This window comes from Xyrauchen texanus, chromosome 34 (genome assembly GCF_025860055.1).
Source record: "Xyrauchen texanus isolate HMW12.3.18 chromosome 34, RBS_HiC_50CHRs, whole genome shotgun sequence".
In the NCBI taxonomy this organism is placed as follows: domain Eukaryota; kingdom Metazoa; phylum Chordata; class Actinopteri; order Cypriniformes; family Catostomidae; genus Xyrauchen; species Xyrauchen texanus.
In genome coordinates, this window is record NC_068309.1 from 16,896,327 (window position 1) to 16,923,372 (window position 27,046).

At 36.9% G+C, this 27,046-nt stretch overlaps 1 protein-coding gene across 1 annotated transcript in view; it reads right to left on the reverse strand.

Moving 5' to 3' along the window:
• Window positions 1-27,046, reverse strand: part of ank1b (ankyrin 1, erythrocytic b) — a 157,275-nt gene that overhangs the window by 11,470 nt on the left and 118,759 nt on the right. Inside the window, exons 37-39 of the mRNA XM_052103869.1 lie at window positions 26,830-26,961; window positions 25,406-25,564; window positions 393-1,044 (exon numbers count right to left, since the gene is read on the reverse strand). Coding sequence (XP_051959829.1) covers window positions 393-1,044; window positions 25,406-25,564; window positions 26,830-26,961 — 943 coding nt within the window. The remainder of the gene's footprint in view (window positions 1-392; window positions 1,045-25,405; window positions 25,565-26,829; window positions 26,962-27,046) is intronic.

The window sequence follows — 27,046 nt, forward strand, 5'->3', positions numbered from 1 at the left end:
TTGTACTATTCAATATAAATTTACATAGACATGGTTAGTAAACAATTTGATCACACTAAAATCATGTTTAGACATATAATGTTTACGTCTTGTGTCTATACTTTTGAAACAGTGTGCATTTTAATGTTTATGGACTTGGCCCATTTACTTACATTGTAAGTGCCTCACTGTAACCAAAATATATGTTCTTTTAAATAAACAAGGGACAAGCTGAATTTTTATTGATCTTGGTGGAAATCAACATTCTGCCACAAATGTGGTCAATTGTACTTAATTCTGTTATGCAGCAGACATGCTGTCAGTGTGACAGTACAACACGAGCCTGCCTGCAGACATAAGATGTGTGAAACATATGTAGGCAGTATAATGGTAGGTACCAAAGTAATCCCTACCTGTCTCCATTGTGTTCTAGTGCTCGAGTCAGTCCCGTTCTCTCACACAACTGGGCGTATATCTGTTGCCCTGTAAGAACAGAAAACGTTTCCTCTGAACTTGCCCCTTTTCCACCCTTTCCTCCTCCTCTAGCTATACCAGTCATACTGCCACCTGCCACCACCTCTGTCCTCTTGCCCTCCGACCTCTGACCTCCAGCCTGCCCATTGTAGTTGGCCTTTGGGACAGCGCCACTGGCCCACGCTTTTTCTACAATCCTGGACACCGGCTCATGCTGTATGTCATCTTCATCAACCTCCTCTTCTTCCTCCTCCTCCTCCAGTTCCATGATAGAGCCACTGGCCCCGCTGGCTCCACTGCTGGGTCTACCCAAGCTACTGCAGGGCAGGCTCAACGTGTTACCCTCAGAGTCATCTGCACGGCTGCTACAGTCAAGGGACGAGTCCTCAACAGTTACCAGGGATGGACTGACCCCTGCTGGCCACACCTGCACATCTGACATCTCCATCATAGTGTCCTCCTCGGTGGTGGCAATGGGGGCACACTCCATGCTGGACACCTCCTGCCAGTAGGGCTCAACACCCAGTGGGGAGGGCAGGCTATACTGCATAGAAGCGGGGGAGAGCAGCTCCTCCTGCACCAGCCCATAACCTGAGAGATGGCCAGACAAAAAAGGCAACGCTAACACCATTCAGACACAGTGGGGGTAGGTGGGGGTGCCTGACACTTACTGAAAGGGCATGCAGCACACAGTGCTCTGTGTGCGGTAAGTGTCCGTAAATACGGTATATAAGTGAGCACACCTCTTTAGCATTCCTCAAAGTTTTTCTTATAAATATTGTAACACACACACACACACACACACATTTTGTCTGCTATTTCTTCCTCTGGTGATGCTGATGTGTCAGTGATTGATTTGATTTATATTTGGCATTGCTACTTAACAAAGAATGAACGTGGAAGTAAACTATACTAAGTGTAACACATGAACAGTATGATTTGGCTGTTGTTATTTGGTCTACTACTGAAATTAAGTAAGCTGTGCATCTATTTATACTCAAAAAGTGCCTGAGAAAATAAATATGTAGCTTATGTGTATCTTAAGCAACCCCTATTCGGAAGGGATTAGTTTTCTAAAGGACATTTGAGTTACAATTATTATCACCTGACGTCTGAGATTTAACTGATTTAACTCCATGTTTATTACAGAGGTGGGAGTGTCTGTGTTGTAGATTACAGAAGGTTAAACACATAATTTGGGTAATAAAATTAGCATGTCTTTTAAACGTTATCAGTTTAAATTTAAAATGACTTATCACTATAAAAAATAATTAATTATTTTATTGATTTAATTTAATTGTAATTTATTAATTATACATTATAAATTTGCATGAGTTTATAGAAGAGGCTGCTTATAATAAACCCAATTAAATAATAAATATAATTATAACATTATGTAACTGAGTGGAGAAATTAAGGCAAGTATCTTACCAGACGCTGATATTACTATAATTATATAAAAATTATATATTATTATAAATATATGTTTTATTCTATTATTTTCTAATTGTCTTTTTGTGATAGATATAAGTGGCGTGTCCCTAAACACCCGAATATGTAAGAGTGTTTGGTGAAATTCCCATTAATTTAAGGGTTAAAGCAAATGTTTCTAGGGTTAGTGTGACGAATAACTGTGAGTTTAACATTTACATTTATAACAGTAAATGCAGGGTCACAGGATTGTCATTTTGTAGCTTGAGATAGGATTTAAATCACTCACAGCAAGCAATCCACTGTTAAAGGCGTATTCTGTTATTTTTTTCTCAACCTATTGTCTATTTACCGCATCTGTGGTATGCTGTTGATTACTACAGACAATCATTTCGAAAAGTTCAATTGAAGTGAATTTCAACAGAATTTTAGGGGGCAAAAATAGGGGATAAAAGATAGTTATCTTATATTAGTTTAATCATAAGTACACCATTATATCCCCCCAAAAATCTACCCAAACAATTTTCTATTTTCCCATAAAAATAAATAAATAAATAAATGAAAATCATGGAATTTATTATTATTATTATTATATCTAAATAATCCTTTTGAAGTGGGACTGCTTTTCTGGGTGGAAGAAGTTCTGGTTATGTCTTACGGACGTAATTTCTGTGGATGTAGAACACCATCAAAGGTCATATATGCAGTTACTGTACATCACATCCCTTTTGTAGCTGTTCATGACATGAGTTGAAAGATTTAATATAACTTTGCACAGGCAGGGTTGGAAAGCAATTCTATCAAACCATTTCATTGGTGTGTTTTAAATGTTTATTCGCTGTGCTTTTTCTGTTTATTTACCATACCTTGTGTTGCCTGTTCATTTATACACAATGAGGCACAAGTCTAAATAAATGTCTGTGGTAATTGAAAGCATGCCAAAGATACAGAAACTAGACGTTATGTTGAAGAGAACACAGAATATCCCGTTAACATACTCTCCCCCACCCACATCAATACTGTTGTGCTCAGCGATCCAAAACTGTCTCATGCCAGATATTTCATTCTCGTGTATGAAAGTTGTGAACATGAACAAGCAGAACTTTCAGTTTAATGAGCATGCAACAATGGATTTTCTCTTTGTGTATGGTTATAATGTCTGATTCACATTCCTACCTAGAATTGTTCAAATGGATATGAAGTTGCAATACAGTGCCATGTAAAAGTTTGGCACCCCTGGTCAAAATTTTTGTTGAGGTGAATAGTTAAGTGAGTAGAAGATGAACTGATCTCCAAAAGGCATAACGTTAAAGATAAAACATTCTTTCAACATTTTAAGCAAAATAAGTGTATTATTTGTATTTTGTACAATTTTAGAGTGAAAAAAAAGTAAAGACGCACCATGCAAACGTTTGGGCAGCCCAAGAGATTTGAGCCCATAACTTTTACCAAGGTCTCAGACTTTAATTAGCTTGTTAGGGCTATGGCTTGTTCACAATCATCGTTTGAAAAGGCCAAGTGATGCAAATTTCAAAGCTTTATACATATACTAACTTCTCAAATCTTGTCCCAACAATCACCAGCCATGGGCTCCTCTAAACAGCTGCCTAGCACTCTGAAAATTTAAATAATTGATTCCAACAAAGCAGGAGAAGTCTATAAGAACATAGCAAAGCATTTTCAGGTAGCCGTTCCCTCAGTTCGTAATGTACAGCCGTGGCCAAAAGTATTGGCAGTGACATACATTTTGTGTTTTGCATATTTTTCTGCTTTAGTTGTTTTGGTGTTGATTCACATTGTTTCTAGATAATTGTGCAGAGTGCTCAGATGCATTTTAAATCATTTTTAACTTTATCACATAACCCAAATTTCACAGTTTTTTTGGTCCTGGCACAAAATGACCAGCCAACATCATTTCACTAATCACATCAGCAGCACATGGGAAAGTGTGAACGAGTATTAGTCAGGTGAAATCACTCTTTCATTCTGATTGGATTATAAGAGCAGACTGATTGCTATAAAAGGAGGGAAGAATTGCTTCGTTTTGCATCAAAATGGCCTCACATCTAAGGAAATTGCTGCAAAGAATATTGTACCTGAAAGAACCATTTACCAGATCATCACGAACTTCAAGGAGATATGTTCAACTGCAGTGAAGAAGGCTTCAAGATGCCCCAGAGTGTTCAGCAAGCACCAGGACCGTCTCCTCCTGAGGAATCAGCTACAGAATCGTGTCACCACCAGTGCAGAGCTTGCTCAATATTGACGGCAGGTTGTTGTGAGTGCATCTGCACACACAGTGAGGCGAAGACTTTTGTACAATGGCCAAGAAGGGCAGCAAAGAAGCCACTTCTCTCCAAGAAAAACATCAAGGACAGACTGAAATTCTGCAGGAAGTACAAGGATTGGACAGCAGAAGACTGGTGCAAAGATATTTCCTCTGATGAAGCCCCTTTCCGACTGTTTGGGACATCTGGAAAATGATAGTCCAGAGAAGAACAGGTGAACGCTACCAAGTCCTGTTTCGTGCTAACAGTGAAGCATCCTGAGACCATCAATGTGTGGGGTTGCTTTTCATCCAAGGGAGTGGGCTCTCACAATTCTGCCCAAAAACACTGCCATGAATAAAGAATTGTATCAAAACGTCCTGCAAAAGCAACTTCTCCCAACGATCCAGGAGCAATTTGGTGATGATCTGTGCATTGTCCAGCATGATGGAGCAACATGTCACAAGGCAAGAGTGATAATGATGTGGCTCGGAGATCATTACATTGAAATTTTTTATCAGCGGCCAGGCAACTCCCCGGATCTTAATCCCATAGAGAAACTGCGGTCAAACCTCAAAAGGTAAGTGGACAAGCAGAAGCTCACAAATTGAGATCAAATCTGAGCACTAATAAGTCAAGAATGTATCACCATCAGTCAGGATTTGGCCCAGAAGCTGATATCCAGCATGCCAGAGCGAATTGCAGAGGTTATGAAAAACAAGGGTCAACACTGTAAATATTGACTCTTTGCATACATTTTGTATTTTTACCAATAAAAGCCTTTAAAGCTCATGAAACGCTTGTCATTGTTTTTCTTGTCATCCAGAGAGAACTCCTCTTAGGATTGCTAGAAAGTCAAATCAAAACCCCTGTTTGACTGCAAAAGACCATAAGGAAGATTTAGCAGACTCTAGTGGTGCACTGTTCTATTGTGCAGCAACACCTGGACAAATATGACCTTCATGGAAGAAAACCTTTGCTGCATCCTCACCACAAATTTCAGCATGAGAAGTTTGCAAATGAACATCTAAACAAGCCTGATACATTTTGAAACAAGTCCTGCAGACTGATGAAGTTAAAATATAACTTTTTGGCCGCAATCAGCAAAGGTATGTTTGTGAAAATAGGGTGCAGAATTTCATGAAAAGAATACCTCTCCAATTGTTAAGCATGGGGGTGGATCGATCATGCTTTGGGCTTGTGTTGCAGATAACGGCGCAGGGGAACATTTCACTGGTAGAGGAAAGAATGGATTAAATTAAATACCAGCAAATTCTGGAGGCAAACATCACACCATCTGTAAAAAAAATTAAGATGAAAAGAGGATTGCTTCTATAACAGGACAGTGATCCTAAACACACCTCAATATCCACAATGGACTACCTCAATATGTGCAAGCATAAGGTTTTGCCATGGCCCTCACAGTCCCCCAACCTAAACATTATTGAAAACCTGTGGATAGACCTCAAAAGAGCAGTGCATGCAAGACAATCCACTAGAAGCCTTTTGCAAGGAAGAATGGGCAAAAATCACCCAAACAAGAATCAAAAGACTCTTAGCTGGCTACAAAAAGCTTTTACAAGCTGGGATACTTGCAAGGGGGTGTTACTAAGTAGCCGATTAATCGGCACCGATAATGATTTCTGGAACTATCGTTATCAGCAAAAATCCACACCAATAATTTTCCTCCGTTATGTCCCTTTGTGTCCGGTGCTGGAGCGGCTATGAAGGGCGAGCTGTCATTATACAGTATGAGAGCGGCCTCTAGTGGTGAAATAAAAACTAGCACTGATGCCTCGTGGTGGTTGTTTTGACACGTGAGACTGCACGTTGAATGGAGCTGAACAAAGCAGATTTAAAACACCAACAACTAAAAGATATGTATACAGTACATGTTGTCATGTCCTGAAAGTAATTCATTTCTTGAATAGATGCTGCATTAATAGAGAACAGCAGTATGTTTGCAGACCGGGCTGAGAGGACGCTAACATTAAAGCTAACCTCAAGTGGTTAGTACAATGTGACAAAAAAACACAAAAGTCCTACACAAATGTTTAAATAAAATGTATTACCATCTATTTGCATTAGTTTATATCCAGTCATGTTTATGCTTTAGCCAGCTAAGTTGTATATTTAAAGGTAGTGAGAGATTTGAGAAAAATATCTTTATGCAGTCACGAGGAACGTATAAACAAATCAGAAACGCATCTGATTTTAATACATTTTTTATCCTCACAGTAATATGTATTTTTATCATTTTTATTAAATAATCATTGTGTGTGTGTGTGTGTGTGTGTGAGAATTTAAACGAGCGCAACAGCACAATATACAAAAAAAATATCACTGAATCTTATAGAAGCGTTAAAAAAACATAAGACATTGCAATTCACTAGATTTCCCTAGTTTCACATTAAAGAACCCTCACCAGGAGTGAAGTGATCAGCCACTTGAAAATGTGCAATAGCTCTGTGAATCACAAAAGACTGCGTTTAATAAGTAAATATATAAAATGCACGCACAGCACCAGAGCATCAGTGAATGGTGCTGCTCTGTTTACACACACAACCGTGGCTATTTTTATAATATATGAGCGCTACTCCACGAACAACATCTCATATGTTGATGCTCAAAAGTTCGGTTCACTTATAATATGCATTTATAACAGCACCGGAGGTGCATTTGACCAGAATTTGAATAAGAAGTGAATTAAACTAATGTGAACTTGCCTGCAAAAAGACACATACAGGACTTCCTGGAGAGTTCAGAATGTCAAAATAAAAGCATGAGGTTTAAAAAGTGCACGACTTAAATTGTACATTAGTATTTGTTTACAATTAATAACAATATTAAAATTGAATGGGTTCCAAAAAATAATGAATGTTATAGTATATTTTTCAATATTCTAGTATGTTTCTTATATATCAAAATACTTATATGAGTTTCCTGGCCTTTGTGTGACCAGGAGAGGGCATATGAGGTTACTAAAAGTGTTGATGCTGCAGAGGCCACAAAGAGCACCCAGCTGTAACAAAATAATGAGACTAAGGACCTTGAAGATAGACTAAAGCCAAGTTTCTACCAGTAAAAAGATATCAAAAGGCTCTGTGAGATAATGGTGGCAAATAGTATCCATTGGTTACAAAAATAACAAAGGGGCACAGAAATGAGGTAATGCCAGATAACAAACTGTATAGAAGAGGAGGTTTTGGACTAAGACAGTCAGAACGGACAGCTGGCCGGTCTCATGTTTGTTGGCGTTCAATAAACTACAACTTTGGCATCTGGTACTCAAGACTCTGAGAGTTTTCTTACAACTTAGAGAGATTCATTGTGATATTCCACAACATATCTTTGGCGCCCAACGTGGGGCCGGCACTGAGGTCAAGGGGACAGAGGTCGCTGGTGGGATGGCTTGCACGAATCGCACAGAAACACCGGTGCCAGAAACTGAGGTAAGCATCTTTGCTTAAGGTGTTTTTGTGTGATCTGTGGTAGCGAGTCCCAGTAAGTGACTTCCCTAAGACTTTTGCCGGTCCGGACATAGAATAATTCGAACTAATTGGCTAAAATAGAGACGAGTTCCAGATTTCAAAAACTTGAGGTGGGATTATTTAAGGAATGTTATTTAAAGAGTCGAGAAGCGACTGAGTGTTATTTAAGAAGTCGAGAAGCGACTGAGTGTTATTTAAAGAGTCGAGAAGCGACTGAAAGTTATTTAAAAAGTCGAGAAGCGACTGAAGGTTATTTAAAAAGTTGAGAAGCGACTAAAATATATTTAAAGAGTCGAGAAGCGACTAAAGAGAGTTGAGAAGCAACTCTAGGCCTGGAGGTGAGTCGAGAAGCGACGACGCGTGAAAATTCCCGGTTAGGTGCATTTATTCAAGGTTTGGCCAAGAAGTGGCAGAGAAAATCCTGTACAGGTGAAAATCCTAACTCGGGTGGTTGAAATTCGCGTAAAATTCCTCCAGGTGTTAGATTTAGTTATTTATTGAAGTGTTTGACGGAACCCGGACTGTGTAGAAAACGGGGAAATGTTGAACTATGTGCATGTTTGAGATAATGAATAATGTGCATGACTAACTATGTCGTTGGTGCATGTGTGCTTGCGGTACTAAATGCGCTGTTTTTGTGTTTATTCAAATGCATGATTGCAGTGTTGATGATGTATTGTGTGCAGAGGCAGAATAATACAGAGAATCAGGTGCACAAAGGAAATGCTAAATGAGAATTGAATAAAACAATTGTTGAAAAAGTATAAAGACGCAAAATGGCACCGGCTTCTCTGATATCTCCCTGCCTTGCTCTCACTCACTGGTCAGCTGAACGGACAGCTCTGTGAGTGAGGGGAAGGGGAGATTCAGAAGAGAAAAAATAGAATAATTGGGAAAAAGATAAAGAAAAGGCAAAAAGTTTTCCATTACAGTGAACAAGACTAGAGAAAAATGCAGAGACAAGCGAGTTTTGTAAAGTTGGAGATCAATGCAGATCTGAAGAGTGGGAGAGAGAATTGGAAAGAGTGCTGATAGAGTTAAAGGGAATCAGCGATCATTTTTGGAAAGAATCAGAGTACATAGATTACGCAGGGCAGAAGAGAAAATTAACTGCAAAAAAGAAGGAGTTAATGAGAACCTTAACTGAAGTGGTGAATTTAGGAGAAATAGAACAGGAGTGGCCATTTGTTAACTGGTTGGATGTTGCGGTTAGGAACATAGATCCTAAATTATTTGTGGATCGCATAACTACACTCTGTAAAACAGGCCATAGAGATGAGATAGATATATACAGGGGACATTTGAAAGTGTCAGTCAAGGAGGCGAATATTCCTTACTTGAAATCTGAAGTGGCACATTATTGGGAAACGTTGTTTTAAGAGGGCAGACTTGGATAGGGAAACATAGATATGCATGATATAAAGCAGAATGCAAAACTTAAGTGTGTATTGCTAATATAGACATAGATAATGATGCATTACTTATGTGAAAGCAATGTATTGCTCATGTTGAAATAAATATGTAATCAAAAATGAAAGTATAATGCATGATAAAGCAAATAATTAGAAAAATGAATGCATTAGTTTAAACACTTGTGACCATGCTGTATGTATAAGAAATAAGTAATGTATAATCATGTTATCCAGTTTAGACTTTGTACCCAAGATGTATGTATAAGTAGTATGTGAGGTATAACCATGTTTTAAGAAAAGTTTTGTAATTCACAAAATAAGATTATACTAACAAACATAAAGCATGAATAAACAAATAGTTGGTTTTGAGAAGAAATAAAGTGAAACCATATAAGCAATAAAAGAAGGAACATAAGCAAATAATAAAATAAAAGAATAAGAGGAAAATATAAGTTAAGAAAATAAAGAGGATAACAAAAAGAGTAAAAAGAAAGAAATAAAAGATAATAAATAAATATAAGGGGAAGAGATAAGAAATAAAAATAAGTATAATAAATATATATATATATAAATAAGTATTAGTAGTAATAAATATTTTGTTTATTTAGTTGGATGTTATCCAGAAGTATAGTTGATAAGACTCGGATAAATGAGCACAGTTGTTGATTTTTTCATTCTCTCTCTCTTACAGTACGCTGGAGACTGAGTGCTGGGAAAGAGAGAAGGGAGGGGCTGCTAGAGTGAGAATAGGGAGCTGTAAAGGGAGGGCTTTGAGCAGGCACAGAGAAACAGAACAATACTTTTTTTTTTTACAGTTTTCCTCCTGAAGCAGAAATCATAATGTGGAAATAAGATGTTACTGAATTTGAGAGGAGACTAACTGAGAGGAGAAAAGAAATCGAATTAAAAATATTAATAATAGAAACACAGGGAATTAGTGATCATTTCTGGAGTTATGAACAAATTAAATACAGTTAAAAATGTTAAGGTGATTTTTAATAGGGAGAGTAAAGGAGAATTAGCACCAATGTAGAAATTGTCTTGAACAGAGACCCAAAATGGATGTGACCTCTGTGGGTGGAAGTACATGAGTTTTAATATAAAAAGAAGTAACAGATATAGCAATCAACCATTGTAAATAACGAGTGTTTTTTATGGAAATAAAGGAGAGGGATAAAAAGAGGAGAGCTAAAGGAGGGGCAGAAGTAATAGGTTTGTTTTAGTATAATATTTTTTGAGAGCTCTGTGTTTATAAAGTCCTTGTGTTTGTAAAAAGTGTGAAAGTTTCTGTGTTTGTGAGAGAATCTGTGTTTTAAAGTATGGGAAGTATGACTGAAGTGTGATTGCGTATGGAAGTGTATGTTATATGAGCCCTATAAATATCCATCCAGATAGAGTGGTTGATCCTTTGCTGCATAACTAATGAGGAGTATGTATGCAATTTACATAAAAGAAAATCTATTTAGACTATTTTCATCAATATAAGAGACAGAAGAGATCTGATGATTAAAAACAAAGAGGGCACTTAATAAATATTATGATTGTAGAATTAAAACCAATGATAAAAATTATATTTGTATGTCTGTGTAAATGTGTATGTATATGTATATGTATGTATGTATGTATAAGGATAAATATAATACAGTATAAACAAACAAATAGCTTTAAAACAAAAATGTGCATGAAATCAAAAAGTTAACCCTTAGCGGACTGAACAATGTTTATTCTTGGGCTGTTCTTTTCATGTCATGAATGAAGCCTGATGTAAGATTAACTAAACTGAGAGGGAGCAGCTGTTGAATGAACATGTGTCAGATCATAACTCCTTTTATATCAAAGTGATGAGTAAGAATATTTCGATTATAAAAAAGTGATAACTTTAAAGTGATTGAATTGCATTTGGGAAATCGCATTATCTGGACAAACAATAAAGCTTTGAGTCGAGTGTATTGCGCTAAACTAAAGTCAAATAAGTAATTGTATTTTAAACCAAGGTTGTATTTAAGATAAGTGTTGTTATATTAAAGCAAATGGCAAAAGAGGACCAAAGATATGATAAAATAAGAAAATTATATTTTGTATCTTATGCAGTTAAACCTTAAATGTGAAAACTTCACATTCATGTGTCCATTTTATGTTCTGTCTGGTCCAGTTTATGAGAGAATACTATTTTAACATTATTAAATTAAACACAAGAAAGTTGTTTTTGAATTTTCTATGATTTTAAAAATGTCTGGAGAACAATTTAAATGTGAGTGCAGCGTTATTGGTGTAAACTTGATCAACCAACAAAAGATAGGCAGAGATTTTTTATTTTTGATAGGGACTGTCTGATGAGGGCATTGAGGATGGCTTTGAGGGGAAACAGGCCTCTCTTGATGTCATCAGACAGACAGAAAGGGGCCCCGACTTTAGAAAAAGATAGAAAGCAGATAGATAGCTATTTTATTTTTATTTTATTTATTTTTTGTTTGGTATACACAGAATCGGTCTTGGTTGATCGTGGATACACTGAGAAGCTGCATTTGAGACTAAAATTAAAGGAACATAAATTTAAGAATGATTTGGATCATTTAAAAATTAGTCTTTGGGGCAGGTGAAGCCAATGGAGAAAGGTTAAGATTAAATTGAACATCATAACTTCCTCATATATGAATGTTAATAAGTTCATATTCATGTGTCTATTCTGTTTCTTTTGTCATAATTATGTGTATGTTGTTTCACTAACTCATTCTGGAACTAGTTTCTCACCATTGCAGACGGCTGAGAAAGATGATTTTATAGAAGTTACTAATGCTGCAGGAGGAAATCCGGACACAAAGAAGACTGAAAATGATGTGATTGATCTGATATATCCTCCTGCGCTCATTACTGCTGGTAATCATTATTGATTTGCCATTTATAATGTGGATTAAAATTTCTCTGGAAAAGTTGATTTCAGTCTTATACGATCACTTTATGATTTTCCAGAATGCCATCAATGGGTTCAATGCCCGTGTCTAAATTGTTCTGAGGGTCTAAATTTAAATCCAGCAGCTAACCACTGATTTATTGATTTGAAGAGTAAATATTACAAACATGTGGCAAAGTTATAGAGTTACCTATTGGATTGGTTACTCCCCCAAATTTTCCAGAGAGTACCCTCATAATAAAGAAATAAAAAAAAAAAAAAAAAAGGAGCTTAGTGTGTGCTATAAAGTGCTGATTGAGTGTCTATTTCTATTACTACTATTTTAGTTTGCCATAGTTAATACATGAAAGTGTAATTTTAGAGGTATAATAGTGATAACTGTTAAAAGATGATGAAACATTTGGATAAAAAATAAATAAATAAATAAATAATGTAAGAGTCATGAGAAATTAAAAGTACGTAGTGTATCTTACTGAGCAATTATTTCAAAATACAAGAAAAGAGATATGTTTTTAGATATGTTTGTCTTTAAGACTTTATTCTGTTTAATCTTTTACTTTTCTGTTAGTTTAAAAACTTGATTTATATTATTTTATTAGATAGAATGGAAGTTCCTTCACCTGAGAAAGTGTAAGAAATGGAGAAAGTAGTAATAATAAATTATTACTTAATAATAAAAAGGGATTATAATATATTAATAATAAGATAGGTGTTGTAAATGTAAAGCTCTGCATGAACAGAAGGCTAAACATAAGTTGTATTGATTATATAGAGAATGTCGAAAAAGACATTGTGTTCTGTTTTATTAAAGATTAAAAGGTTATTTGTATGTTGTTTGAATGGACAGAAGAAAGTAAGATGAGAGTAGTTTTTGATGAGAGTAGTTTTTGTTTTTAAATGGTGTGAGATGAGAAAGTTTGAAAGCAGTTAATATAATCAGTTATTATAAATATCACTATTTTTACTGTTGAAGAATAAATTAAATGTATTATTGTGAAACAGTGTAATGCCCCACTCCTCACTCTCAGTCTAAAATTGATAAGTGTCTGCTTGAAACAGAAACACAAGAGCAGAATTTGAAGAAATATTCATAAGTGTTTTATTTCATTTTATTTTGGTTTGATTTTATTGTTATATGTAAAATGATGTGCCTTGACAATAATGTTAGATAGAGTGATATGAAGGAGTTCAAACAGCTCTCCTCATCAATGATTAAAGATTTCATATATTAAGAGGACAATCTAAAGTTAAGGGTTTATACTAAAGAAAAGAGATTAAGTTGAAAATTCATCTGAAAGAATAAATGTAGGTTCAAAAACTATCTAGAGACTATTATTGAATTGAGGTGATGTTTTTAATTAAGCTTCCTAGAAGCGTGAGAGGCTTTGTTCTGATGTTAGTCCCCACATAGGTTTGTGTAACATTTGCTGAAGTAGCAGAAATAAAACCTGAATGGAAATTAATTATCTATAAATGAGTTCAATTTTAGCATATTTTACTTTTACTTTGGACAATTTTAATAGATTGATGAATTTTTAATAATGCTTTTTTGAATTTAACCATGTTTTGAATTGTCTCCATATTTAAGCATTTGTAGATGTTCCATTGGCTGTGTCGGTTCTCTGGTGATACTCCCTGAAAAAGAAAATATCTGTTTACTGATAGCAAATTGTTAAGGATTGAGGACTGAGCAGCATCAAGACCAGTGGCAAGAGGTTACGACCCAATGACGGGTAAGACTTGACATAAAAGGTTAAGCAACCAAAGCAGGGGCGTCACCGCCCTGGAGACCTGACTAAGAAGGTTTGAAAGGGGTTTAAGGAAGTGGATGAATGCACTTAGATCAGAAGCATCAAAAGGGAGGTCTAGAAGAGACCTGCTCAAAAATGTAAAAGTTCCACTGAACCCGACAGCATTTTAATAACCACTTTACTAAAATAACTTATCACAGTGTTATATACTAAGCATTCTGTCACTGTGTTGTCAGGGGATCATACCCTGTGTAGAGGATTATTTATAGATTGGTTTTGGGGGTAAAGTTTTGAGAACCGTTGCAGACAAAGGAGTGCTTGACATTTTATAGAAGTATTAAACAAACATGGGGAATGTTTGTATGATAATGAATTTAGACTGGAAGATGATTTATTACTTTTACTTATGCTTTAATTGAACTCATATACATTTTAAAAGTAATGAAGAATGGAAAAGATACATTGGTATAATAACTGAAACAACAATTTGTGAGAGGGGAATAATATAATATTGTGTGTTACCATTGATTAAATAAAAAACCAGATGAAGTACTGATCAATGTAAATGGCCCAATGCAACAGAAAGACCAAACTGGGAGGAAATTGATTCCTCCAATGATATGTTATATATTTGATAATTCTTTTATTGATTTAATACTCTGAATTACTCTGATATAGTTTGAAACTATGAAAAAAAGCTTAGCTTTCAGGGAAAATTAATTAATGTGATACAGACATTGAGAGTCCTGGGAAACAGGAGGAAATGAAATGTATGTGATAAGTGAATGAGTAGGGAGTTTTAAGATAAGGAACACCTGTGGTAGTTTACCTCCTCTGTGGAGAATTATAGCCTTTTTGTGAATGACCATGAAAAATGTTGTGTATATATATGGGATGATCTAATGTTTTTAATTGGAACAAAGTCAGGCTATGCCTGGCTCCTGCCTGGAGGAGGCAGAGGACCCATGTGTTATTTAGTGCTAGAAATGAGATGCAACAAATGTGTGTGTAGCAAATGACTCTAATAAGGGAAATCATTTAATATATTAACCAAATGAATGCAGAAAGTAATGATTGTTAGTTAATATAAAAAATGTAAACCATATGAGGTGATTACAGTGTGCTTTATGCATATAAAATGAAATAGTCATACTGTTGCCATTATTGAAGCAAGTTAGGACAGGATGAACCGCTGAAGGAGAGAAGGTGGAAAACAATTGCGGCCTACAATACCAATGAATAAGAAAGACATATTAATATGGATGTTATTACTGACATACTTGGTACAAGTGTTGCCCCCAATGACGGGGCCTACCAGAGAAACGTCCCAAGAAGGACCAGGATCCCCAGATGAACAATTCTATGAAAGCATACTGCAGAATGGGTTCCCTACAATCAGCCTTGGAGATCTTGGTTGGCCTTTCCAATGAAGCTAACCTGAAACTAAATAATCCAGAAAGTGAATTCAGAAAGTACAGAGCACTTGACGGACTGTATTGAAGAAACTATGAATATGGACTTCCCAACGATGAATACTGAGGCAAGATTTAGACAAAGAAGAGCAGCAAGCACAAAAACAAGAACCCGAGGAAGAAGATCAACAGGAACCGGCTACAAAATCTGAAGAAAGAGAAGAGGAAGTAGAAGAGGGACAAGCGAAAGTAGGGGAAGAGCACGCTGTGGCAGAAAGAGGGATTGAAGTAAGTGCCGCAGTAGAGCAGGAAAGCATAGAAAGTGAGACGGAAGTACATGTCACAGAGGAACAGGACCAGGAAGGTGAAGAAGGAGAAAGACAAGAAGAATGTGATCGTCCTGCTGAAACAGATACAGAAACAACTGAAGGACATGAAGCAGGCCAACAAGCGCAGTCATTCAATGAAGCGTTGTGGGACATGGAGAAAAGAATGGAAGCTCAAGGAGGTACTAGTGTGGATAATGATCTTACTAACATATTTGGGACAGGTATTGCCTCCCATACAGGGCCTACCGGAGAGGAAATCCAGGAAGGCCCAGACTCCCCAGGCGAGGGACCATCACAACGACCATGGTATGATGAATTTCCTACAATTGACATCTCAGACCTTCAATATTATTCCCCCTAATAAGCAGAGACTAGATAACATAGCACGAGAAATCAAAAAGAAGCGAACGCCTGGATCACTAAACAAAGGTGAACGCGAAAAGCAAAGAATCTGGATAAGCAATTTGGCTAAGCAGAACAAACCGAAGAATCCGCCTCAAAAGACACCTGTCAAAATAATCACCCAAAGACTGAAAAAGCCAATAAATTTAGAAAATGATATGGAACCCATAGAGTCAGCAGGAACAGAGGAACTATTACAATATGCAAATCAAAATGACTGGTATAAATGGGCCAGATATACAGCTAAGCAAGCAAAAATGACAAACTGTGTAATGTGCTCACCCACTCCATTGAAAACATTTGTAGTAGTCCCAAATCAGTATGATTATAAGCATTGCGCTGAGTATTATGCCAAAAAATTGTGGTAAAACAGGGAGAACAGTGTTCTGCCCAGCAGAATGTTTGGCATTCTTGGGTCATCCGGAATATGATAAATAGTATAAGATGATAGGGTGGGGAGATCAAGGCAGAAAATTAGACGTACGTGTGGATAATGAGAAAAAGAAAGCCACATTTCATATAAAATAATTCGTCAACTGGAGTATGAATGCTTTAACAAAACTAAAGGAAAAACGAATGTAGGACAATTTAAGGGCAATTGTGCAGTAATATGGCATTTAGATGATGAAATGTTTTTTTTAATAATAATGTGATTAGGTTTAGATTGCTGTATATACATGCATACCAAATAATACATCCCCAGACGGAACTTTTACCCAGGCGATGAGGAAACTGCATGACCTGAGAAAGGAAGTTAAATCTAATGTAGGGAGAGATCAGCGGTTTGGGCAATGGTTTGATGATCTTTTTGGTTCATGGAAGTTGGGGCTAATGAAAATAGGTATAATAGTAGTTATGGGACTGACCTTATTTGCATTATTGTTATGTTGTATTATACCCATTCTGAGATCAATTATGACTAGAACGGAGGCTAAGCAAATGGTAGCCGTATCAATGATGACAACGCAAACAAGTGTAGCAACCAGACAATATACCATTGGGCCAGGATTGGATGAACTTGATGAGATTTACTGAGAAGCAATCAAGAAAATAACAATGTAAGGGGAATTTTATTTTTGAACACTTTTCTCATGTTTTTGATAGTAAGGGAGACAGCAAGACTATTGTACTTTCATTTTACATAACAAAATATGTAGCATCTCAAGAAAGGAGTTAGAGGGTGTTTTGTTTGTTATTTTTGACATATTCCCTATTATCAATGTAACCAATTACTTATTACTTATTGGTGAAGTATATCTTTAGTACACTGTATCTAACCAAATAGAAGTAGCATTTTTGATGATTATGGTTCCATATAATGTATATGTGAAGTTATTGCCAAGAGAAGACATATAAGAGCTATATTTGAAGACAGGAGCTGACGAGCACCTCAGTGCTTGGCTGCAAGAGCAAATAGACTCAACTGGTGGTTTAAAAACCCGCTGTCTGCTCCAACACACCACCAGATAGCACTCCAGGCTACCGGAATTGTCTGTGAGTTCCTCTGGCAATGAAGGATAAATATTACTATGTTACTTTTAATAGTGTTTTGTTAAAGCATATATATATATATCTTCTACTCAATGGATAATCAATTGTACTCTACATCACGCAAGGCTTCACATTTGCATGCACATGCTTATTACAAATTAGTTGATTTTTGTCACCCACCCCCAGGCACAGTGCTAGCTATAGGACTGGGATCTTTTACTCCTTCCTAGTTAAGTGTGGATGGAGAGGTTTGGTCCCAAGTTCTGCAGAGTGCAGCCCCATAAAAATGGCATTGGATAGTGGACTGAGTGGCCTACTTTGGCTACATGATGAAATGGGACAGGCTAGCTTGTGTGACTGCACTCTGGTTTGAGGGAAATAGAGTGAGACTTTTTTAAGTCTCAGAGGTGGGAATATATAGTATATTTTTCAATATTCTAGTATGTTTCTTATATATCAAAATACTTATATGAGTTTCCTGGCCTTTGTGTGACCCAGGAGAGAGCATATGAGGTTACTAAAAGTGTTGATGCTGCAGAGGCCACAAAGAGCACCCAGCTGTAACAAAATAATGAGACTAAGGACCTTGAAGATAGACTAAAGCCAAGTTTCTACCAGTAAAATGATATCAAAAGGCTCTGTGAGATAATGGTGGCAAATAGTATCCATTGGTTACAAAAATAACAAAGGGGCACAGAAATGAGGTAATGCCAGATAACAAACTGTATAGAAGAGGAGGTTTTGGACTAAGACAGTCAGAACGGACAGCTGGCCGGTCTCATGTTTGTTGGTGTTCAATAAACTACAACTTTGGCATCTGGAACTCAAGACTCTTGAGAGTTTTCTTACAACTTAGAGAGATTCATCGTGATATTCCACGACAATGTGTGAATGAAATGTGGACTGATGTCTTACAACTAAATTAAAAAAATAAAAAAGTATCTGAATCTGAATGTTTCTTTTCTACTAATATCTATATATCTATATATATATATATATATATATATATATATATATATATATATATATATATATATATATATATATATATATATCCCAATTAGTTCCACACAATAATGTAAAGATATTCTAAACTGATTATGCAAAAAAACAACACTGGTATAGGATTGGGATCGGTATTGATACTGAGATTTCCAGTATCAGAATCAGAAGATAAAAAGTGGTATTGGTGCATCCCTACTTTAAATGTTGTTTTTTCATTCAGTGTCAATTTTAAAACTATCAGCCGGTTAACTTATCTTCCCAACTTAATTATCGGTATCGCCAAAATCCTATATCGGTTGACCTCTATTACTAAGTACTGACCATGCAGGGTGCCCAAACTTTTGCTTCGGGCCCTTTTCCTTTTTTGTTATTTTGAAACTGTAAAAGATGAATATAAAAAAAGTTACATTTCATAAAATATTGAAGAAATGTGTCATCTTTAACTTTAAGCCTTTTGGAAATCAGACCATCTTTTGCTCGCTTAGCTATTCACAGCAACTTTTGCATGCCACTGTATTTAACTTATTTGTTTTTTATATACCATGCGTCTAATTGCATGCATGTTTTTGGCCAACTATTTCATTCTGACAGCAATATACAATATATTATTATACATATTCAGAAAATAAAAGAGGTGACTAAAACTGCAGCATTCACATGTGCTTTAGTTAGTTTAATTAACTGGGAATCAGCTAATATTAAATAATGACACAAAATAATAAATACGGGATTTGTATAGCCTCTGTATGGTCCAAAACAAAACAAAATCAAAATCATTATACCTGCTCTCCTCAGGGGATAAACCATTAACAAGGATTGTTCACACCTTAAATTACACTGTCCCTGTTAACGTCCTTACATGAGTAAAATATAGTCTTTCATTATACTAACATGTAATATTTTTAAAATGAAGTATTTCAAGTGTTTTTTTTTACTTGTTTTTATGTTTCACACCCAATTACTTTTCATATCCAATCCTCTGAAGACAATTGAACTGTTCTATTTTACATTTCTCTGCAAGAAGGCAAGTTTCCTTAAAAACATTAAAAGAGTTTAAACTTAGTTTTATTTATGTATGCAAATTGAAACTGTACATTAAATGGTTAATTTATTTATCAAACAAATGGCACCATTTTAGCAGATATTTTAGCTAGTGCAAATGTAGGTGGATAAATAGATGGATGGATGAATGAATGAATGAATGGTTATGGTAAGATAATGAAAAGAAGAAACATGAAAATGAATTAGTGGAGACCTTCGCTGTGCCCCCCAGTAATGAGAATACACACATGTGAGTCCGACACACACAGTGCACATAGTGAGGAACAAAATATCTACTGTCACACAAATACAAATACTCAACAAAAACAACACAACATGGGGCAAATGTGTTCAAATGTGCTGAAAAGGATTTACTGGAATGCACGTAACTATTACTTTTTTGATTGTTATGTAAAAAAAAGACACAAATGAAGACACACATCTAATAACACACAACAATAAATACACATGTGCAAATAAATGTAACAATCCCACTCAAACTGTCCAATACACAGCACATAACATAATACAGCACAAATCACAATATTTCACACAACACAAAATGATGGGCCCAGAACATCTTGAAATCACACATTGTTCTGAGTGATTTGATTAGATTATATGGACTGACAGGGGGATTAAATGTTTCTTCTTCATATGCACACACACACACACACACATTAGGACTGCATTCACAAGTGTAAAGACTTTCTGTATGTTCTAATTATAATTCTGAATATTTTTATTTTCTGCATAAAGTTGAAGTGTAAATTTTGTCAATGTTAAAATACAAGAAATACTTTATCCTATCTCTGCTAAATATGCAAAGACAACTTTAAATAAGCCATTTGTAGATTGATTTCTCTGAAAACAGTTACACTGTAGCTCTGTTGCGGTTTCAAAACATTGTTCTGTTTGAGCATCCCAACCACCCTGACAAGGCAACATTTGCTCAAATAATGGCATGAATTTGGGACAGGACTATCTGTTTGTCAAAACCAATGAAAGAAGGTGGAGTGTTTGGCAGAAATGTCTCAAAATAGACATTATTTTTGCAAATCTATTTTGTTTGTGACTAATTTTCTGCCACACTTCACAACACTAAATTAAACCTCTACGAAGACTTTGATGGGATATATTTAGGGGTTTAGTCACTGGATGTCCCTAACAGCTTCAAGTTTTACTTTGTGAATACAGCCCATTACATCATAAACAACACAAAGCCCTGCGGTTTCAAATGGTGTCACCAACACACATACACACGCCATGGATAAACACCAACAGCAATATATCAGTTGACACATAACGCTCTAAAAATGCTTCTGCACCATGATAGGGTTACAGATCCATTTTCCAAAACATTATGTAAACTGTTGCCAAGAGAACAGCAGGGCTTAAAGGAACAACATCAATATGTTCATCAAAGATGAGAAGAGTAACTGAAGTTACTGAAATTCAGGAGTTAAAGCATCACTCAGGAAAACAATTAGTGAAATATACACAAGAAGAAATTCATACCTTAAAAGCATGCCATGCGTACACAAGTTTGTTATAGAACAACAAAAATGAAGACCTCTTTTTATTTAAAGCCTCACAATAAATTTTTTTTTCTCCAGAAAAGACAAAAATAGAGCACGTCAAGCAGCATGCACATGCATACAGACACAGCACAGCTCCCACACAATGGGAACAAGAGATCAAAACAAACAAATAAAAAACTAGAATGAGAGGAAAAGAGGAGGCCCAGAGGAGGTCATTATGAGGTCAGAGGTCGAAGACGAGAGCTGTGAGGAGGAAGAGTAGGGCGGCTGGGCTGCAGATGACATGTTTGAGAAAGAGATAGGGAGGAAAAGAGAGAGAGAGCGAAGCAGACACAAGTATGGAAGCTCAATGTAATTTGAGAGGGAAAGTCTTCCCTTGTAGTACTCATCCATTCGAGCCTGAATGCTCCTCTCTTCTCCTCATGGTCATATATAAAAACACACACCCCGGTACCCAAATACATATTAAAAAAAAATTCTGTATCATTATTACGGATATGTCACAATGGTCGACAAGTCAATTAGTTGCAAAAAAAAAAACAGAGGCTGTCTAGTTCATCAAGATTTTTCTTAAACATCTTTTTTGTTTAGATTTTTTTATCGGTGATGCTTTATGTAAATGGGATAGTGTGTTCTTGTTCAGCTGGATGGCAACACCATTTCAGAGAAGTCACATCTTTAACTTTAACCGCCGCTATAGAATACTCATGCAGATAGACATCTTTGGCTGTTGCATCATGTCCGTGCTATTTTTTGAAAATCCAGCAATAAGCTTTGGTTTTTTTATGACTGTATGTCAAATATAAATTTTTCCAAAATTGAAAATCTGCATCTCGAAAACTTTCCATTCTGCACCCTAGGAAATGCATCCGTTCATGTGAATATGAAACTAGCCTGATTTGATCAGGGTTTCCTTAAGACCAATTAGTCGACTAGTTCAGGCAACCCAGGTTTTGGATACTGTTGTAACCTTGGTTCCCTGAAAGGAGGGAATGAGACACTGCATCAGTAGCTGTCACTGTGGGAGTTCCTCCTAGGGGCGGTGACATTGAAACCATGCACAATCGAGCCAATTTGTCTGGCTAGTGACTCTTGGTGCTCACACCATCAGAATTGCCTGAATGAAAGGAGGAGAGTGCATCTATCTGTCCTTTAACAGCAAACAATCAGTAGTGCGGCACAGCTTCGCAGCATCTCGTTCCTTCCTTTCAGGGAACCAGTGTTACAACAGTAGCCGAAATGTTCTCTTTCAAGTAGGTCACGTTGATGCTGTGTCAGTAGCTGATGCTGTGGGAGCAGTACACCATAATGCCATGATTCTCATAGGGCAATGCCAACTAGCCAATAGGATAGTAAAAAGGCATTGCTATAACCACACTTTCAAATTGAAAAATAGGAAGGAACGTGGAGAGAAAAATAAACCATACAGCTCGATACCAAGACAGAGGCACAAGCCATACCGGGTAGTTGTCCAATTTCTTAACAGATCTTCTCACTTAGTAGGAAGTAGGGAAGAAGGATGGTCAAGCACCCTGCCAATGGCTTTGATACAATGACACTAGCCAACAGGAGGTTGAAACATTGCTTGCATACTCTCAATCACACCTGTTGGATTAGAGAGACCCCAGATTTTTACCTAACACCCAACACAAAGACACTTCTGAGGAGGCCAAACTCCAGGTGGAATGAGCCTTGACACCCATGGGTCAACTGTATGCCTGGTATGAACTCTAAACAGGAGTTGCTATCAGAAAAGGTCTGAATGTCCCTAACACGTTTGCCTGTTGCCAAACCGAATAGCAGCAAACTCTTCAAATAGAGAGTATGCGTAAGCTTACAGCCTTTAGTGGTTTAAACAGGGAATCCATTAGCCCATTAATCCAAACCAGGATGGTAAAGGGCCAAAAGGGTCTTAGCGTCTTGCACCACACTAAAATGTGCTGACCAGAGGCTGTTTGCCTACAGACAAGCCCTCAGAGGTCATAAGTTGTCGCTATGGCAGTAACGTGTATTTTTGTGAATGGATAGAGTGAGTCCTGCATTCAAACGCTCTTGCAGATATCAGAGTATCATGTGAACAACGCAATGCATTGGGTCTACACCCTAGGAGGAACCCCAATCAGAATTTTTTTAGGCATACAGCAACCTTGTTGAGGCCCTGGCCGGTAGAAATGTACCTAGCACCGTTTGAGACAGCCCTATTGTTTCAGACACAATGTCAAGTGCCATCCATGAAGTCTCCACATCTCAGGCTGAGGATGCAAGATCATGCCACAAACTTAAGAGAGCAGATCCGCCCTCAAAGGAATTGAGCGTCCAACATCTCCACCACCTCCAGGAATGGTATGTCACTAGGAGGCGAAAGTGACCATGCTGCCAAAACGTGATGAGGGACCCGCGATTTGTGCAAGCACTGGAGAGGTCTGTTCTGTGGTAAGCCTAGCGGGGTGACGGTTGCTGCAGCAGCCATTAAAGCACTTGTTGAAACTGATGCAATGGTAGGGTTCTCCCTGGCTTGAACCATTCATCAGTCATGTGTGTTGATATGGTTACCTTGTCGAGTTTCATTCCTAAGTAGTTTTCTCAAAAGTACAGACACTTCGGTACCAAGTCGGTACTAAAATAAAAAAGACGTCACGATATCAGTGTTTGTGCAGTACCGGTAGAACTGAGCACCGACTTCGGTCACAGCGTGCTGTCAGACTGACACAAGGCTGCTTTTATATCCTCACACGCTTATTTGAGCATGTGCTCTGATACTCCTTATGCACCAAAATGCACAATTAATCTATTTAAAATTATCTTATGTCCTAGTGTGATTATTAAACAGCGAAATGCTGCAATCTTAGTCTGCATTCGAGCTTTAAATGAATGTGTGAAGCAGACCACTCGTACAATAAGTGGAACTCCACTGACATTGAGAATCATTCACGTTGTATGAAAAAAACAGTGCACTAATCAAATGTGAAGCACACGTAGACTATTGTAAAGCAGTCAATGGAAAGGAGGAGGCGAGAACCGGCTTTTCAATATAAATAATAGTTTAATATAAAACTCAAACAAAGGACAAACACACATATGACGGACATGTCCGTAAACGATCTCTCTCTCCCGCACGACCCTCTGCAGTCGACCTTTATCCCTCTCGAAGGCTTGATTAGCCTAATACGGGACCGGGTGTGTAGGATCACGACCCGGCCCCGCCCTCCACCCTGCCACAACTATATATGAATATAGTAAAATCACAGCATTTGCACTATTACGATCGCACCGTGCCATGTAGGGAACTGTTTATCAATCAAAATAAGTAAAGCTAGATGCCTGAAATTGAAGAAATTGAAACAGAATACTGTATAGTAACATGTAATACTCATTGTAGTAATATTAATAATAATAACAAATAATAATAATGATGATAATAATAATAATAATAAAGCAATGTATTACAAACAAGAGTGCTATTTTACTCAGTAAAATTGTGTTGAAAATTAGTTTTATTTTTTATGTAAAAAGTTTTAAGAATTTGATTAGACACCATTTGGATGAGGATTATTGAATTCACCTTTAAAACATGGAATTAAAATAAAAAAAGAATATGGGAAAAATAAAACAGCTTTCAGTAGGACCTACATAAAAACACTTTTAATTTAATATTTACATTGAAATGTAACTTTAAATAGGCTAAAGGAGTGTATTCAATAGCAAATTACCATATTAGCATATTTTTTGCTATGGTATCGAAATTGGTATTGAGAACTGTGAAGCTTAGCTGGAATCGGTACCGACAACTTGGTCTCTTGACAACATTATTCCTAAGAAGAAAATTATCTGACCGAGTGCAGATTAGAACATTGAAGCATTGGTTTACGGTTCCATAGGACGAGAGATGTCTACACCGCCCTGAAAGAGGAAAATGTTGATGATGTGGCGCTGGACTCCGGCTTATATGCCCAAAAACACACAAGCAAAGAGTGGAGTGCCAAGAGTCACCAGCTAATCAAATTGGCATAATGGTATAGGGTTTCAAAGTCAACGCCCCAGTAGGAGTTCCCACAGCTTCAGCTACTGGCACAACGTGGAAGGGATCAACTTGAAAGGGAAATGTAGTGTTGCACATCGCTACTTAAGAAAGTTATATTGGCGAAGATCAACTCTCATATTTGTTCAATAATGGTCCTACTGAGTGAAAATGGTGGCATTGCCATGACATGCCTGATAAAAAAAAAGGAAAAATAGAGGGGGAAAAGTAGGTCTCATTACATTCCTGTCATAGACGTTCTTTCATCCCAGATTTCATGCTCTGCGTTTTGGAAGACTAGAGCTGATATGCAATTAGTAGCCAACTCATGCAATTTCCAACATTTCCAACAAGCTTTGGATTACTTGATGCCTAATGTCAGTTCAAAGATGTAGCAGTTGATAAGTTCAGAGGATTATAAGATCAGTGCAAGTTGCAGTCGGTTCTTACCGTTGATGACACTAGGGGAAAGCAGGCTGGAGTCGCAATCAGCCAGTCTGCAGGCTCCTTCCTCCACCACCCCAGGAACTGCCTGAGGAGCCTGGGCTTCCAAAGACTTCATAATGTCTGACCGATCAATGTTCTTTAAAGCTCCATGCAAGCTCTCCACTGAATAAAATATGATGAAAGAGGAAGTGTTATGTTGCATTCAGAGACAGGGGAACAGTTGTGAAATTGGTTTGTTTGGTAGCTTTTTTTAACACCATGCCAGCTTCTATTATTAATTTCATGGCGAAATCCAGGTTAAAAATATTTGTAATTTCCCAAGTTAAATATTTTTAAAAATGAATAAAAAAAAACTCTAAAACTGATTCTGGACTTCGTGTCAGCAAAATAAAAAAAATAAAAATAAAACAAAAGAACTAGAAATACCTATAAATTATTTTTGGTAAATGAAAACATTTAAAGGTATTTTTCTCCAAGATGCACTAATAATGTTAGTAAAAGGTTTTTATTTTTTGTAGTGTCATATTTTCGTTTTCATGCCATGAGTTTTGGCTGCTGCGCCTTCACAAAATGTCAAAAATGATTTTAACTGCCCCATCCTTCCATAACAGCCTCATTGTAAATTCTGCTGTACATCATGAACAGATCCATAAAATAATCTTTTGCACCAAACAAACAGTTAAAATCAGACTGAAATTATCAGCTTAAGCTGCTTGTTTCTAACAGTGGGTTCCTTCAGATGGATATGCAGAGTGGAAGGTGAAACACACAGCGAGTAAAAGCACAAGTTTTGACAATCTTTCCCTTTTTTTCCCTCTTTTACTCTAATTCTTAGTTTTTCTGGTGATTAGGATTGAATCATCTATCCTGCTTTCTCCTTATAACCTCACTGTGACAGGGCATGTAAAGTTTATGATCACCCATTGATGTGTAAACATGGACTGTCAAAAGTGGATGTTGGTCATATCATATTTTGGTCATATGTTCATCCGTGTGATGTTACAAAGTTGTGGAAGTGAAGAACAAGTATGTTTTCGTGGAGGTCTTTCATCTCAAAAGAAACCTGATGTCTCAACCCTGTTGACCCAGATGAAACAAACAGCTTAACCAGCATGCAAATCCCAAGCTGGTCTAGTCTGGTTTATTCTGGGTAGCACTGATTTTGTGCTGGTCTAGCTGGTGGAGCAGCATAGCCATGAATTGGTGAAGCTGGATGACCAGCATTGTCTTTCTAATTAAGCTAGTTTAAAAGCCTGGTGGGGACACCAGCATTCCATGAAACAACATACTGAAGGCTGTATGTTGTACAGCTTCAATGTTGTAAGCTGTAAACAAAACATACTATTAGCTGGTGACCAGCAATGCCGTTTTTCAGCAGGATAACGTGAAACACCACAGAGAGTAGAACTTTCATTAAAGATACTCACTCTTGGCCTTCTTTCCTTCTCTACTGACCCAAAGGTTGAGCAGAGCTGAACTCTGGTCCAGAAGGGAGTTTGGGTTCTCTACTCTGATCCGGTTTATGTCATCCATGCTAAACTGCAGCTCCCTTGCCAGCTCTACAAATGAAAACAGACAAAATAACTTGTTCCATGTGAGGTGAAAATAACTGAACCATGAGTAAAATAGGTAATAAAAAGATTT